At 44.1% G+C, this 16,349-nt stretch overlaps 1 protein-coding gene across 9 annotated transcripts in view; it reads left to right on the top strand.

Moving 5' to 3' along the window:
* Arhgef28 (Rho guanine nucleotide exchange factor (GEF) 28) overlaps positions 1 to 16,349 on the top strand; it is a 308,082-nt gene that overhangs the window by 224,724 nt on the left and 67,009 nt on the right. For all 9 annotated transcript variants that reach the window (XR_873729.2, XM_006517518.3, NM_012026.2 and 6 more), the window contains 7 exons: positions 538 to 580; positions 3,399 to 3,522; positions 3,789 to 3,921; positions 11,582 to 11,637; positions 12,623 to 12,671; positions 14,520 to 14,664; positions 14,744 to 14,865. Coding sequence is in view for 8 of the 9 variants with exons in the window: in XM_006517518.3 (XP_006517581.1) it covers positions 538 to 580; positions 3,399 to 3,522; positions 3,789 to 3,921; positions 11,582 to 11,637; positions 12,623 to 12,671; positions 14,520 to 14,664; positions 14,744 to 14,865 (672 nt within the window). In the remaining variant the exon portion in view is untranslated. The remainder of the gene's footprint in view (positions 1 to 537; positions 581 to 3,398; positions 3,523 to 3,788; positions 3,922 to 11,581; positions 11,638 to 12,622; positions 12,672 to 14,519; positions 14,665 to 14,743; positions 14,866 to 16,349) is intronic.

The raw sequence follows: 16,349 nt of genomic DNA, 5'->3' as shown, positions 1-16,349 counted from the left end.
AGTGGGAGGGCTGGTTCTTCTTTCCCACCAACTGCAGAATGCATGTATGAGCAGACTGCTTGAGGATTTTACAAGGCATTCAGGTAAACTCTTCCCTGTGCTGGCCACAAGGCTTTCTTAGGGCTTTGCTGAAAAGCAGCCAATTACTGATTTCCTGTTTTGGAGGGAATTCGTGTTACAAAACGGTTGAAGTTTCAGTGAGAAGTATCCAAAACTAGCCAATGAATTATCTGTACTGCTTGCAAACTGTCAGCTTCCCTTTGTTGATGCTAACACATCCCTGAAGTCATTGAGCTGACCTCTCCCCCTCCCCCACCCCCTCCACCCCCACCCCCTCCCCCTCCCCCACTCCCCACCCCCCAAGCCAGGGCAAGCAATGAAGCTTTACATTTAGATCCGTTTTCTTGTTTTTTTTTCCTTCTAACTGAAAATGTATAAAATAATAAGTATTTCAGACTAACAAGTAACCGCAGCTTCTCTTTGTTTTTTTCTTTTCAATTTTTTTTTGTCTTTTTTTGTCTTCTGTCTGTCTTACAGAACAGAGATCATATAGTTTCCAGGAGCCACCAGGAGAAAAAAGGTATGTTGAGGGTTCTCACTTCTGCAGGGTTTGGAAATGTCTATACATCACGTTTTCCTCTGTGCCCATAAGTTGGTGAGCGATTTTTGTGTAGTAAGCTGCCCAAGACCCATTTTTCTCTCTCTGTATTTCGTGTAGTCATACAAATGACTGTTTTCCATCCTCAGGGGTAACGGCCGCAGGGTTGGGGGCAGGAGGGTTCCATTTTAGGTACACTGACAGTTTACAAACAGTTCAGATTTGACCATTTTGAGAGGCTGTGAGGACCACCAGCCTCAGACGTGGCATAATTTCTCTAGATCTATTCTACCACAAAAAGACTCTCTCCAGGAGCAGTTCCCTAAGTGGTGGTATACAAAGCCCGTAATCACACCTGCCCTTGCCCTCTGGATTTCTGCTTCGCTGTGTGAGGCTTGATGTAGGAGCTCCCTTCAGCACTGCCAGCTTCTGATTACTGTGTAGATCTGAGGCTTGAAGTTTAAGCTGTTGTGTATCTTAGAATGTAAAACGGGTACCACAGCCAAGCTTGCGAAGAGACCATGCTACAAGTGGGATGGCCAAGCTCTGTTTGTTGACCTTGGGACCTCAGCTGGCATAAATCACCCATGGAAGTAACCCTGGGGTTATTGCAGAACAAGCGACAGAAATGGCATTATGACAAAGATAATGATGATGCTGGTGACAGATGAGGCGTAGTTACTGACAGTCATTGGGTGATTGTACATGCCTCGTGCTGTTTTAAGTAGTTTATATTTAAGCAGTCTATTCTGGACACTCACTTGATAACCATCTTGGTTGCCGATTCACTGTCTTTGGAATTCTGCCTTTCTAACAATTGTAGTAATAGTGGACTGATTATTAAGAATTTTTTTTATTACAAATATTTTTTTGCTAGGAGGTTGTAAGAGAAGAAGAGCCAGTGTAACACTTGGTCAAGCCACATACAGTAATGTCACCTGCATGGGGTGTGTGGGAAATCTTACTCATGGTCACATCTGCTTCTCTCTCTCTCTCTCTCTCTCTCTCTCTCTCTCTCTCTCTCTCTCTCCTTTCACCTGTGCTCTTAGAGGACCTAGGAGGGCAGAGGGCAGATTTTTTTTCTCCTTGACACTATTACTGGTGTCTTATCAGATGCTCCAAGAAACTCCTTAGCCACATTGATGCTTTACCTTGGCCATGGTGTAGGTAATTATTAAAGGAGCTGCTTTCTTTGGGATTCTCTTATTTAGACTAATCAGTTTTTGAAAAAAAAAAAAAAAAAAAAAAAAAAAAGGACACATGAAAGGGACTTATCCCAGACCTTGTAGGCTCACTGCAACAGACAAGCCACTTTCCCAGTTTCCTGATGCTTATATAGTACAAATCACCATTATAACAACTGTCCATTTTAAATTAATACATTCTAATTAAATTATCTTTAAATCATCTAAACATCTAAGCATTAAAGAAAGTGCTACTAAATTGGTCCTCCCTTTGCATAGTGGGAATTGACTTTAATACTAGAAATCAATTCACTGAAAATAATAGGTTATCAGCAAAATTGATTAAAGTTAAGATCTAAAGATCCATATTCCTAACACATTTGAAATACGTGTGTACCTATTGAAAACAGTGTCAGGAGAGTTTCTAAAGAATAGGGTTTATACGATTTTATGGTGAGCAGTTTTACCAACCTCATGCCAGAAATTGGACATTTTTTGTTTGGGGATGTTGAAAAGAACCTTTTCTGACTTTTATAAATTTAAAAGTTACTTAAGCTCAGTTCCTTCTTATCCAAAGCAGCTGAGTGCTGGAGGAACACCGCGCAGTCAAATTTGGTTAAAATACAGAATGAAACCATCTGCATTTGCACACAGAGGCAGCACTGTTCCCATAATGCAACAGTGGCTCAGGCCTGTGCTAGCCACTGTTCCACCAGGTCCACCAGGTCCGGTGGGTTCTAGCTCCTTAATATAGCGTTGATTTGTTAGCACTTAGGTTTAAGTCTCTGCTGCTCTGGGATTAAGGATGGCACAGTTTAATAGCATTCTGAAGAACATGGTATAGTACAGCCAACCTAACAGATTTTTAATAAAAACTAGTAGTTCCTTGATAAAGTCTTCTGTGTTGTGGAGAATCGAAGTAGAGTTGAGTAGCCAGGAGTTAATTTTTGTTTTATTTGAGATGGTTCAGTCTGTTCCTTCTAGGAATGGCTACACGGACTAGGGGAAGGCAGAGTGATCATGGCCTAGTTACTCCAGCGAGCAGCCTGGGTAGCCTTGACTCCTCTATGACCTACAGTCTCAAGTTGCAAACCACCTGGCTGAGTGAGTGGGACAGGCGGAACCCACAAACGCATAGTCTGTTTCTCAACTGGTAGCGACCAGAAACGCCTATCTATTGCAAACCATCACTGTTCCCAAGATAAATAGAGTCTGCTTCCTCGCCTTCAGTTATCCTGCTTCCCTGTCCCAGGAGATTTCTGTTGGCGTGCTAAACAGGTGGATGAGTGTTTTCAGGGTGAGGTTATGAGAGTATATTTCCCAAGCATTTCTGTATAATTTTCAGGAATATAGCAAAGTTGAAACAAGTATGTGACGACTGCGCGTTCTATTAGATTCTGTAGTTGTCATCATTGCTCTATCAAATCTAGCCCCCAGTTCATCCATCTGTGTGATTCATTTTTACTTAAGAAGCTGCTGTTTTTCTCTTTAGAACCATTTCAACCTAAAGCAAAATGGAATTGCGCTTATATAGGTGTACGTAGAGACATAACGCTCTTCTCGTCCTTTGTCCCCCTCAGTCCTGTAAAGCCAGTCACAGGGTCCTTTCTTTGTAGGATTCAGGAAGAAGAATGGGATGAATACGTCATTCCTGCCAAATCCGAGTCTGAAAAGTACAAAGTGAGCCGAACTTTCAGCTTCCTCATGAACAGGATGACCAGCCCACGGAACAAATCTAAGGTAACTGAGTGTCTGTGCCTATCTGCTGTAGAGTGTAGGAGGCTTCCGTCCTCAGCAGCTAGAGGCATTCCTGTATGTGTTCCCCTTCCATCTCCCGCCTCTGACTGTACATGCCCCTTCTTACGGATTCTTGTCAGCTCGTTAGGATTGTTAAAGCCCGTGCATGGGTCAGCTCACATGGATGCCAGGGCTCTGTAAGAGTGTTAGATGGTGACTGTTTTCTATGTTTCCTCCTACTTTTTCTATCATGACTGCTGCCTCTGAAGATGAAAAACAAGGACACTAAAGAAAAAGAAAAAATGAATCGACATCAGTTTGTCCCGGGAACGTTCTCCGGGGTTCTGCAGTGCTCCGGTTGTGATAAAACACTCCTGGGGAAAGAGTCACTCCAGTGTGCCAGTAAGTCCCATGTGTGATGTGTTCTCTGTCTGTCCTGAAAGCTCCCAAGGGTAAAACCACTGCTCAGCAGGTTTGCACAGACCTACTCGTGAGGGCCTCACATATCACAGAGCTATTTGCCTTGCAGTGGTCAGTACTGGTCATTCGGTACTTGTGTCCAGTCGATGACTTTCTTAAGTCTAAGCCTGTTACCTCATTGTCTGCTGGACGTCTCCACTTGAATATTTCACATCTTTTGAATGTTACTTGCTGGAAACTGAGATCTTATCCCATCTCGGTGCTTGCTGGCAAGCCGATCCACCCATAGCCCCAGACAGACACTTGTCACAAGACTTCAGAGGATTTGTTTATGACGCCTTTTCTCTTGCATGCTGGTCCTTTAGCAACTCTCTTCACTCGGTTTCCAACGTGTATCTCAAACCCACCTACTTGTCACCCATCACTGCCCTCACTCACCTGAAGCCACCACTAAAATTGGTCCACTTATGTTGGTTTTCTGTGGCTGTGATAAACTCCAATGACCAGGACCAGCAGGCTGTTTTTCAACGACGGGTTCCTAAGAGGAAGGACCAGGGGATCCGAAAACAAAGGAGACAGGAAAGCTTGAAAATCGGGAGGTCTTACATAAGCGCTGTCTGATGCCAAGCAACTTTCTTAAGAAATACATCATCTTAGGTACAGTTCGCAGGGGAGAAATGAAACAGAGTCAGCAGAAAGCTATCATACTGTGGTTAGAAACCAGCAGGAAGCTAATCAAGCATTGTTGCATAATGGGAACACGGGATATTTCAAAGGCATCAAAGACAGAGTATGCAAAGTCCCGGGAATCAATAACCACAGCCCGAAAAGAAGGGGAAAATGAGTCCTTAGGATCCAGAAAACTGCAGTGTCCCTAAGGTCTTGCCTCAAGCTACTCCTGGACTTGCCAAGTATGTACCTGGTTTTAGAGCAGGGACTAAGTTCCTCCTCTATATATCAGGGCCTTAGGGAAAGTCCTGGACCAGCCTGGCCCTCAGCAACACACCATACCAAAAGTACCTAGAAAAGGAAGGGTTTATTTACTTGACACACCCTGTTCACAGTCCATCACTGAGGAAAGCCAAGACAGGCGCTGAGGCAGGGTCAGAGCCCATGGAAGAATACTGTTACTGGCTTGAACTCTGTGGCTCACTTGCCTTGCTTATTGTAAAACCCAGGACCTCCTATCCAGTGGCAGCACCGCCCATAGTGGGCTGGGCCAGGCCACATGAATCATTAACTACAAAAATACTTAGAAGCCAATGTGGTGAAGGCATTTTTCCAGTGGAAGTTCCCTCTTCCCAGATGACTTTAGCTTGAGTCAAATTGACAAAGAACTAACCAGGACACAAGGGCTCCTCTCCTCTTGCTTCCTTGGCTGGTCACATCGCCTTCTTTACCATTCTTCTCACAAGCCAGAATACTCCTGTCCTAGCACCTTCTGTCTTTGAGGCTCTTCCTTCAGTAAGCTCTGTAGATCATCAGTAACACCACCCTGTACCTGGCTTGCCATTTCCTTATCACTGAGTCCCCGGCCCTGTTATTTACCACCATGTGTGTTATGGCATATTTCCATTCACTGTAAGTTCTGGAAGGAGAAAGGGGGGGCATAGTAATTTTTCACAGCCCCTACACGAGCCAACGCAAAGCTGATCCTTAATACTTATGTTTAATTAATGAGTCCTAAGGTAAACTGATGTGCAAGCAAGACCTGCTCCACTTGAGTCCACTAAGTGGGTGTTGATGGCATTGTGGTCGAAGCTAGAAATTGCCAAAAGTGCTGTAGACATGCTCAGCTGTCAAACCAGATATTACTTAAAAAAATAGCTGTATGAAGACTTACAGAAAATATTCGGATTATATTATATATATAATATAACTTGGATTACTATCACATTTTGACGTTGAGTAGTAGATGATGACATGGGCATGAATGAAAACTTAAGTTGTCTCAAACTTTTCCACCTCCAAAAGCTTTGCTGTTAATTTATCATTTTATTAGCATTTAACATTGTTCAAGCTAATGGGTTTTTCTGATGACACTCCGTACATGCATGTAATATACCTTCAGCATCTTTAATTCCCCACTGTCATCTCCTGCTGCCCCCTGTTCCCCTCCCCCACTTCCAAGCCCCTCTCTACTCTCGTGCATCGTCTCTGTTGTTTTCCTTTCTCTTTAATTATTATTTTTACAATGATTCATGTAAATATACAGATAAATATACAGATACTGCCTGAGTCCATCTAATGTTGCTCTTGTGTTGCGGGTTGAGCGTGCCGCATTGGGTAGCCACTTAGAGGGCTCATCCCTGGGCATGTGTGAGTCCCCCCTTCTCTCAGCAGCCACTAATTACTTATAGTCTCTTCTAACCCCAAAACATTGCATCAGCCTTTAATCTAAGATTGCATCTGATGATATTATCAAGAGTATTTAGTTATTCCTCCTGGTTTACTCACTTCTTCTTTTATAGTTTCACAACATAAATGAACATTTGTTCTCACACGGATCTGTCTACATTGCTGATTAGTCCCTTAGATTAAATTCTACAACCAGGTTGTGAGTTGAAGTGTACACTAGCTGCTTCTCTTTATACAACAGTGGTTTTTAGAATTAGTTTGGGGACTTACAAGGTTTTCATTGGGAGTGGAGTGTTGGTCGCTCAAACTTGGATTACTATCACATTTTGACATTGAGTAGTAGATGATGACATGGGCAGTCTCTACTGTGTTAGATGTCTAATCCTCTATGCATAAGGGTCAATAGCTCTACTATTATAGACAAATATGATGTAAAACAATATGTTGTAGAAGAAGTACTCAAAATCTTGGTGTCATTGTTGCTGTTAGATTCCTAGTTGCCAACAGTTCACAAACATTGCTGTTCTGCAGTGTTCTCATGTCTACCTGGCTTAGGTGCTTGTATGTACTTTGATGTGACACTATCTGGTGGACAGGCCTTCTCATATGCACTCATCGCGGATGAACTTTAATCAATATTGTTTCACTTTCATATCCTTTCCTGCCTTCTGCACTGAGTTCTGCTTCTCTCTCAAATGTGTTCCCCGTGTTTGTTCCTTTTCTTTGTCTGTCACATAACCGTTTCTGTGAGTCTCATTCTTGGGGTGTGTGTCTTTAATTTAGCTCAAGAGAGTCTGTAATGTAACGGAAAGATCTTGTTTTATAACAAAGGGTTGTTCTTATTTACATTTAGTTTTACTGCTTCCGACTATCTTTGATAGTTTCTGGCTGTTTTCCTTGCTGTCTGGCTCAGCTCTTTGGACCATGTGTTGTTTGGTTTTATTGTTTCCTGCCATTTGGCAAGATAAGGGCTTTTAATATCTCCTAATGATAGTGCTATGGCTGTGTGGGGCTCATAATTTAATACAGTTTTTCTTCCTCATGTGAGCCTCCTTCTCCTCTCTGTTATATATCCAATTGTTGCATTACTGCATTCTTATATTGTAGGCTGAGCATTTCAGGAATTGACGTGGCTGCTTCAGGAGCAATTCAGTATTTTGGTTTTTTTGGTTTACTTCTCTGTGTATACTTACAATTGTTTTAAAACCATTCTCCCTCCTTCATTTTCTGTCCTCCCTTCCTTGCTTCTTTCTGCTCTTCCTTCCCTCCTTCCTTCCTTCCTTCCTTCCTTCCTTCCTTCCTTCCTTCCTTTGTTTTGTTGCGCTAAAGTCCCTTATTCTCATAGCTCAGGCTATCCTCAAACTTACTATGTAGCCAAGGTTGACTTGAAACTCCTGGTCCCCCTGCCTTCGCCTCCCAAGTGCTGAGGTTACAAATGTGCATCACCGAGCCCAAGGGCTTTTTGTTTGCCTTTGCCTGGGTCACTGCTTACTTTTAGGCTAGAGAGAAAGCTGGGTGACTAAGAGCAGATGTCGCTCTGGCAGAGGACTGGAGTTTGGCTGCAGAACCCACACTGGACAGCATTCAACCACCTGTAACTCCAGCTCCAGGGGATCTTGATGTCCCCATGGGCACCTTCACTCGAGTGAGCATCCCCATGTACAGACTCATAGACATAACTAAAAAGAAAAAGAAATCTTAAGGAAAAAAACTAAAGACCTCCTATCAACCCATCCTTCAGTCTTTATTCCCCATTCTTTCTCAGGCTAGGGTGTGATGAGGCAGCTTATGGAAACCTTTATGCACTTTGTTTGTTTCACCCTCAAAATGCAATCTATCTGGCTGAATGAAACCATACTCCAAAGCTGTTCCCTTTAAGCTTCCGTCTGCAAGGTCCAATACAGTTGAGCATTTATTGTTACTGCGGGAGAATCTGGGGCCTGTGGGCCTTGTGTCCTTGGTTAGTAACTCCCTTCTCTCTGCCTATATGCCAGAATGCTTTTAAATGTTCTATCACATGGAAATTGTCAGCATGTGTCTATGGCATGTATCATTTCATCATTCTTGCAGTCTGTCTGTCTCATGAAGCTCCACTTCCTCTCAGCCAGCTGGCCTGCCCACAGCCTTTTCTTTGTCCATGCCCCCGGGTTGCATTTCATGGAACCCTCTTTCTTCTGTCTTATTATAGGCACATTTCATTCATTTACTTTTCTTTCTTTCTTTTTTATTGGATATTTTCTTTATTTACATTTCAAATGTTTTCCCCTTTCCAGGTCTCCCCTTCAGAAACACCCTATCCCATCCCCTTCCCCCTGCCTCTATGAGGGTGCTCCCACACCCACCAATCCACTCCTATCTTCCTGCCTTGGCATTCCCCTACACTGGGGCATTGAACACCCTCAAGTCCAAGGGCAGCTCCTCCCACTGATGTCCAACAAGGCCATCCTCAGTCACATATGTGGCCGGACCCATGGGTCCCTCCATGTGTACTCTTTGATTGGTGGTCCAGTCCCCAGGAGCTCCGGGGCTCTTCCCTGTTGACACTGTTGCTCCCCTAATAGGGCTGCAAACCCTCTCAGCTTCAGTCCCTTCTCCAACTCCTCCATTAGGGACCCTATGCTCAATCCAATGATTGACTGCAAGCATCCACCTCTGTATTTGTCAGGCTCTGGCAGGGTTTCTCAGAAGACAGCTTTATCAGGCTCCTGACAGCAAGCCCTTCCCAGCATCCACAATAGCATCCGGGTTTGGTGGCTGTATATGGGATGGATATCCAGGTGGGACAGTCTCTGGATGGCCTTTCCTTCAGTCTCTGCTCAACACTTTGTCTCTATATTTCCTCCTGTGAGTATTTTGTTCCCCCTTCTAAAAAGCACTGAAGCATCCACATTTTGGTCTTCCTTCTTCTTAGGCTTCATATGGTCTGTGAATTGAATCTTGGGTATTCCAAACTTTTGGGCTAATATCTACTCATCAGTGAGTGCATACTGTGTGTGTTCTTTTGTATCTGAGTTGCCTCACTCAGGATGATATTTTCAAGTTCTATCAATTTGCCTGCAAATTTTATGAAGTCACTGTTTTTAATAGCTGAGTAGTAGTATTCCAGTGTGTAAATGTACCACATTTTCTATATCCATCCTCTGTTGAGGAACATCTGGGTTGTTTCTAGCTTCTTGCTATTATAAATATGGCTGCTATGAACATAGTAGAGCATATATTCTTATTACATGGTGGAGCATCTTCTGGATATATGCCCAGGAGTTGGTATAGCTGGGCCCACAGGTAGTATACTATGTCCAATTTTCTGAGGAACTGCCAGACTGATTTCCATAGTGGTTGTACCAACTTGCAATCCCACCAGCAATGGAGGAGTGTTCCTCTTTCTCCACATCCTCACCAGCATCTTCTGTCACCTGAGTTTTTGATTTTTTAGCCATTTTGACTTGTGTGAGGTGGAATCTCAGGGTTGTTTTGATTTGCATTTCCCTGATGACTAAAGATGTTGAACATTTCTTTGGGTGCTTCTCAGCCATTCTAGTTTCCTCAGTTGAGAATTCTCTATCTAGCTCTGTTCCCCATTTTAAAATAGAGTTATTTGGTTCTCTGGAGTCTAACTTCTTGAATTCTTTGTATGTATTGGATATTAGCCCTCTATTGGATGTAGGATTGGTAAAGATCTTTTCCCAATCAGTTGGTTGCCGTTTTGTCCTGTTGACAGTGTCCTTTGCCTTACAGAAGCTTTGCAATTTTATGAGGTCCCATTTGTTGATTCTTGGTCTTAGAGCACAAGCCATTGGTGTTCAGAAACTTTTCCCTTGTGCCCATGTGTTCGAGGCTCTTCCCCACTTTCTCTTTTATTAGATTCAGTGCATCTGGTTTTATGTGGAGTTCTTTGATCCACTTAGACTTGAGCTTTGTACAAGGAAATAAGAATGGATCAATTTGCATTCTTCTACATGTTGACCACAGAGGCACATTTTAAATATCCTCACTTTCCATCTCTGTCTCTGTGCCTGAGGCCCAGTAGATGGCCCTTCCTGTGAGTTTGTTCAGTGGGGTCTCATAATCTCTGCTTTCCCACCCCTCCCCTCCTCTCTTCTCCCCTCCCCTCCCTCTCCTCTCCTCTCCTCTCTCCTCTCTCCTCTCTCCTCTCTCCTCTCTCCTCTCTCCTCTCTCCTCTCTCCTCTCTCCTCTCTCCTCTCTCCTCTCTCCTCTCTCCTCTCTCCTCTCTCCTCTCTCCTCTCTCCTCTCTCCTCTCTCCTCTCTCCTCTCTCCTCTCTCCTCTCCTCTCTTTGGTGGGCTGAAATAGGTTTTTTATGGACCAATTCCCAAAGACAGTACAGGTACAGAACATGGGCTCCTCTTGGGAGATGCAGGGTAGGGGTGTGTGATGTGAGGATGGCAAGGAAGGGGAAGTTGGCCAGAAAAGAAATGTGACAGCCTTCAGTCTACAGGCCCCATGGATGCCCGGGTACATGGAGACAGCCTGGTCTCCGTTCTGCTGGGCAGAAAGCTTGTCTTACCTTCTTCCAGAGACACGAGGCCACATGAGCAAGTGGTAAACTGTTCTCATACGATTTTCCTGCTTCCAGTCTCTTTCCTTTTTAAAGATTTGTTTTTCTTTTAAATTGTATATACATATATGGGGCTGTTGGGAAGGGGCATTGTATATGTGTGGGTGCAGTTGCTGGCAGGGGCTAGAAAAGTGTGTTGGATCCACTGGGGTTAGACTTATAGGGGGTTGTGAGCCACTAGATGTGGGTTCTGGGAACTGAATTCCAGTTCTTGGCAAGGGCAGTGTGTGCTGCTAACTTAAGCCATCTCTCTAGGCCCCCGTTTCTTGCTAATAGGAATTCCTGTTGAAGCAGACAGTGCTTTTTTTCTCCCCTGTCAGCATTATTGTAAGCTTATTTCTCCCCATCCTCCAAGACAGTTTGCCTGGTGCTAAAGTTGAAGGTTGCTACCGGGAAAGCCTTAGAAACCCCTGAGGACACAGTGTATAGAATAAGAAGTGAGCTCTTGGGTAGACCCAGAGGTGTCCAGTATATACAACTGCAGGCTTTATAATTTACAAGATAAATATAGACGATGAGAAATATCTCCACGGAGCTCAAAGTTCCCATGTGTGCCGATTCTTATGCGGAGCGATGCCTCATTTAAGTATTTGGCTTCTTAAAAATGTGTTCTTCTTTGTGTCGTTTTTATAATGACCCATAAAAGCATGATGCGATCTCACTTCAGAGTCATTTAAGTCCGATGGAAACTTTTGTGTCTTTCATTTCAGACTGTAAGGCAAACACACACAAGGGCTGCAAAGATGCTGTGCCTCCGTGTACCAAGGTAACCTCCCAGTCACCGCAGTGCTCTGTGCCTTGCTTGCTCGCATCATCTGCTGCCAGACACTGAACTCTTATTGCTGTTGGATTTATGTCAAATAGGATTGTTGCCGTGGTAATGCATGCTCAGAGTGTATGACTGTTTATCTAGCTATTTACTTTTAACAATAGAGAGGAGATCCGCTTGTGTTCTGTGAGACGTGCAGGTGAGGCAGTATTCTCAAATAGCCACAATCAGAATTATCTGGAAGACCGTAACAATCTCAACTTTTAGAAACCCTCCCAGGTTTTCAGATTCTGGAGGTCTGGGTGGCTCCTGGGGAAGAGATAGTTCTAGCACGTTCCCTGGGAGCACCACTGTGGCTGAGAGCCTACCTGGAGGCATGGAGCTAGGATGCGTATTGGGAATGGGGTCACAAAGGTAAAGGCAGTTGTGATTCCAGTCCTTTTACTGCCACTCCACAGTCATGTGTGGAATGTGTGCAAGTTTGAGCAGGATGCTCCTGTAGTGTGGAAGAGGCAGAGGGGCCTTGTCACAGAGCTGTGCGTTAACTAACACAGTTGAGTGTCGTTGTAAAAGGTGATGCCACAGAGATACAAAGAAAAACAAGGCAGTGTCAGTAGGACGCTTGCCCCCAGGGTCTATGCGCATGCGCTGTGTATGCTGGGTACTCAGGGTCTATGCGCATGCGCTGTGTATGCTGGATGCTCAGGGTCTGTGTGCACGCACTGTGTATGCTGGTTGTCCTGAGCCTTATGAGTGCCAAGTGTTCACTAGGCTCATCCCCGTTCCTTCTTGCACATTTTGTTGTCATCACACTGTACTTTTTGTCCTGTTTACTGTCTTTTGCTTTGAATTCTTCTTTGAAACAAATAAGATAATGAATATGAAGCAGATAATCCTAGCAGATAAGAAACCACTTGTCCATTCTTGTAACCCAATGGTGCTTTGACCTTAATTTATGAGTTTCTAATATTTCTTTTACTAGAAATTCCAAGAGAAATACAACAAGAACAAACCACAGAGCATCCTTGGAAGTAAGTGATGTGGGAAATGACAAGAACTTAAACAAGTGCAATGTGCACCAGGCTTTTTCCGTGGAAAAACGGCCTCTGGCTGCTGTTTTCTCATTGGTCCAGTTATTTCTTCTTTATAACATATGCATGACATAAATTTTAGCTATGTAAAGAAGTGAAGAAGGATATAAACGTCTAGGTCAGCCCTAGAGGTTCTGCACTGTATACAGGGCATGGTCTGTGTATCATACAGGGATTGTATGGAAACAGTGTAACCTGGTGGTCTCAATTCTAATGCTTTTTTATTGGAGGATAGGCTATTGATTGACTAATTTTGAGGCAAACAGAGGCACTGTATTAAATGGATGTGATTTTTATGCTTTCATAATAATAGCATGTACTCACATGCTAAAATCTCCTTAAGAGTTAAAATGTTTAGTGGGAAAGAAGCCCTTGGCTTTGGAATCTGTCCATTCTTGCTGGTCCCTGTGGCCAGTGTTACGGAGACCCTATGCTTGGATTAGTAGTGTGTGAGGTTGGTGTCTCATTAGCACCTTCAGTGTGATACAGAAGTTGTAAAGCATGCTGATGTTTTATTTGTATATTTTTAAAGTTGGTGACTCTGTTGTTGTTTTAATTATATGCTGCCGAGGTTTAAATAGTTTCTCTTGAAAACAATCAGTTACCTTTGACACTTCCCGGTGTCACCCACAGGAGCCAGTCACGCTAATATATCCTCAGTTTGAAAAACACTTCCTTTATCGTGAGAGACTTTGTCATTTCTTCTGTTATCTTGTATTTCTTCAGTTGCTTTGCATGCTGAGTTGCAGGTATTTTAAGTGCCTGGTCACTTTTAAGTTCCACGCTGTATCAAAATATAACTGACATCTTGAAAACCACTTTGGTGGTGACAATTAAGTGTGCTAAGTCATGGTGATATGCTATAGGGTGTGTTGTTATGCTAGTTGGTTTGAGCTCTCTTGCCACTCAGCCCCTTGCTTTGGCCCTAAACATCTTTTGAAATCACTTCTGAGATGCTTCTTATTGTCGTGAGGTTAAACGGGTGACTAAAACGGAAGCTTAGAATTTAGACATTTCCACGTCATCTATTCCTCCTCTTTATGTGAAATTCATGAGACTAAAGCAGAGATATATTCCCTTGTTACATCCTGGAACCTTTGTAAACATTCTCCCTGTGTGTCCAGATGGTATACTCGATAGCTACACTGTGTACTCCATAGCTACACTGTGTACTCCATAGCTACACTGTGTACTCCATAGCTATAATCCAAAGGGGCTGAAGCATCCTGAGTTGTTTATAGCTCAAACCAAATGTAAATGTATCGATGCCCTCTTGTTGTCAGTATATGAGAGAGAAGGGCCAGGCTGGGCTTTGGGCTTTGTTGCCTGAGAGTCCTGCTCCATAAGGAGTAGACTCCCCACCATCATTCCTTTCCCCTGAGCTGCTCTCTGGGTGGACATCCTTGTTTACACACTCCATATGCATTTTTGTCAGCAGAACTAATAACACCTTGCGTCTACTTAAAGCTGGCTTGGAGGAGTACACGCGGTGGTTTATGGGAAAGCTGGCCTTTGCTTCCCCATTCCATTCACCTGTTTGCTTGGGTCACCCCAGACATCCACAGTCTCCAAGGAAGGTGTGGAAGTAGCCCTGCAGCATGGGTGTTGGAAGGGTGAGAAAAGGAAGGGACATCTGAAAAATGCCAGGAAATGGCCAACAGACCGGTTTCTAGACTGGGCCACACCACTGTAGAAGTGGCTGCTTGAGGGTTTACCTGTCTGGACATCTCTGACTTTCTTTGCTTGTAAATGCTGCGCTAGCACATGGAGTGTCTACTGTAATTCCAGGCTCTTCAGTCAGAGACGTCCCAGCACCTGGGCTCTCCTTGCACCCTTCTTCCTCTATGCCCATCGGACTGCCAGCTGGAAGGAAGGAATTTGCGGCTCAGGTGCATCCACTGTCCAGAAGTGTCCCCGGCACCACTTTGGAAAGGTGAGGCTCTGCATGCTGCTTCACTTTTGTGGTCCTGGATGGTGGCTGGGGCTAACTAGTGTCCCCCTACTTCTCCCAGCTTCAGGAGGGCAGTGACATCGTTAGAGTCTGAGGGTGACAGCTGGAGAAGCAGGTCTCATTCCGATGAGCTGTTCCAGTCTATGGGCTCTTCTCCTTCCACGGAGTCATTCATGATGGAAGGTGAGATGTTTGTATGATCCTCGGTCTCTATGAGCATTTAGCTGACAGAGGTATTCTGCACAAGAAATAAGATGTATTACTTTATTCTTTTCCTTATGTTTATGTATGTGTGTGGTATACACATGTGTATATGCATGTTAACATGTGTGAGTGTATACATGTGTGGATAAGAGAACATGTGGAGGCCTGGCACCGATGTTGGGTGTTTGTTTGTTTTTTTAATCACTCTCGGTGTTATTGATTGAGGCAGGATCATCGATTCTGGATAAATCCAGGCAGCTAGCTTATCCTTGGGCATCGCCTATCTCTGCCTCCCAGGTCCTGGGATTACAGGAGGCCACCATGCCCGGCTGGCTTTTGCTTGGTTTCCGGAGGATCTAAACTCTGGTCCTCACCCTTACATACCAAACGCTTTACCTATAAGGCAACCTTTCAGCTTCCTGTTGTTCTTTTAGAAGTCGTATGGCATCTACTTGACGTAGAGTCTCCTTTTCTTAACGATCTCAGAAATACCTGAATGTGGGAAAGTGATTTGTTAGGAAGGTTAAGGGATGGGGAAAGCGAGGAGAGGGGGCTGAGGATGTCTTTTATACACGTGTGAAGTGTCAAAGACAAATTCAGTAAAAGTTGTTAGAAAGGACAACCTAGTCTCGAGGGACACGATCAGGAGTGAGATTATCAGCAGCACGTTCCTAAGAGGTGGATAGAGTTAAAAGAATGAACTGCACTGTGCCATTATCATTGGAAACATTCCGCAGCTATTGAGAGACTGGAGCAGACTCCTCAAGTACATATTTAATTAAGATCTCGGAGAGATGTGATCTGGGCCCCACCCCTTTGCCTGCTACTTCTGGGAAGTAAAGCATTTTGGAGTGTATTTTGTAGGGTGTAGCTTCTGGCTCTTTAAAGCCTATTGTCATCTCATACTTACAACCACCAGCTGGGACCTCTAAGGAGGATTGTTTGGGGCAAGCAGGCTTTAGTTTTCCTGAGAGGTTTATTTGTGTGTGTGTGTGTGTGTGTGTGTGTGTGTGTGTGTGTGTGTGTGTAGTTCTTTTCCTGAAAGGTGTTTGTGTACATGTGTTTAGCTCTTTCTCAAACGTTTGTACTCATGGGACTCAAGCCTAGCACTGTGCTTTCTGTTTTGCCAAGTCCTGGGTAATATCAAGCGGACAAGTCCAAATTCAGATCTGAGTAAACTGTAGAACATAACCCAGGCAAAAGAAATGGGTGAAGTCAGGACTCTGTAAGCATTGCATGGACTCTGAAGGTCACCAAGGAAAACGCCAGTAGAGTGAGCCCAAACAAACCAAGGCATCTCCAGTAATCCCACAGCCTCCCCGTGCAGTTCCTGTTGGAGACCGCTCTTCTTTGCTCTCCCGGCAGTTGTCTTTCTGGTTTTCAGATGATTCGGGTCCGTACTGTATCGTTCTCGCTGGGGCCTTTCTGTGCTTTTAGCAGGTTTGAGCCTGAAACCCTGGTAC

Source organism: Mus musculus, chromosome 13, assembly GCF_000001635.26.
Source record: "Mus musculus strain C57BL/6J chromosome 13, GRCm38.p6 C57BL/6J".
In the NCBI taxonomy this organism is placed as follows: Eukaryota; Metazoa; Chordata; class Mammalia; order Rodentia; family Muridae; genus Mus; species Mus musculus.
The sequence above is the reverse complement of the archived record's forward strand: the minus strand, read 5'-3'. Positions and strand labels throughout refer to the sequence as shown.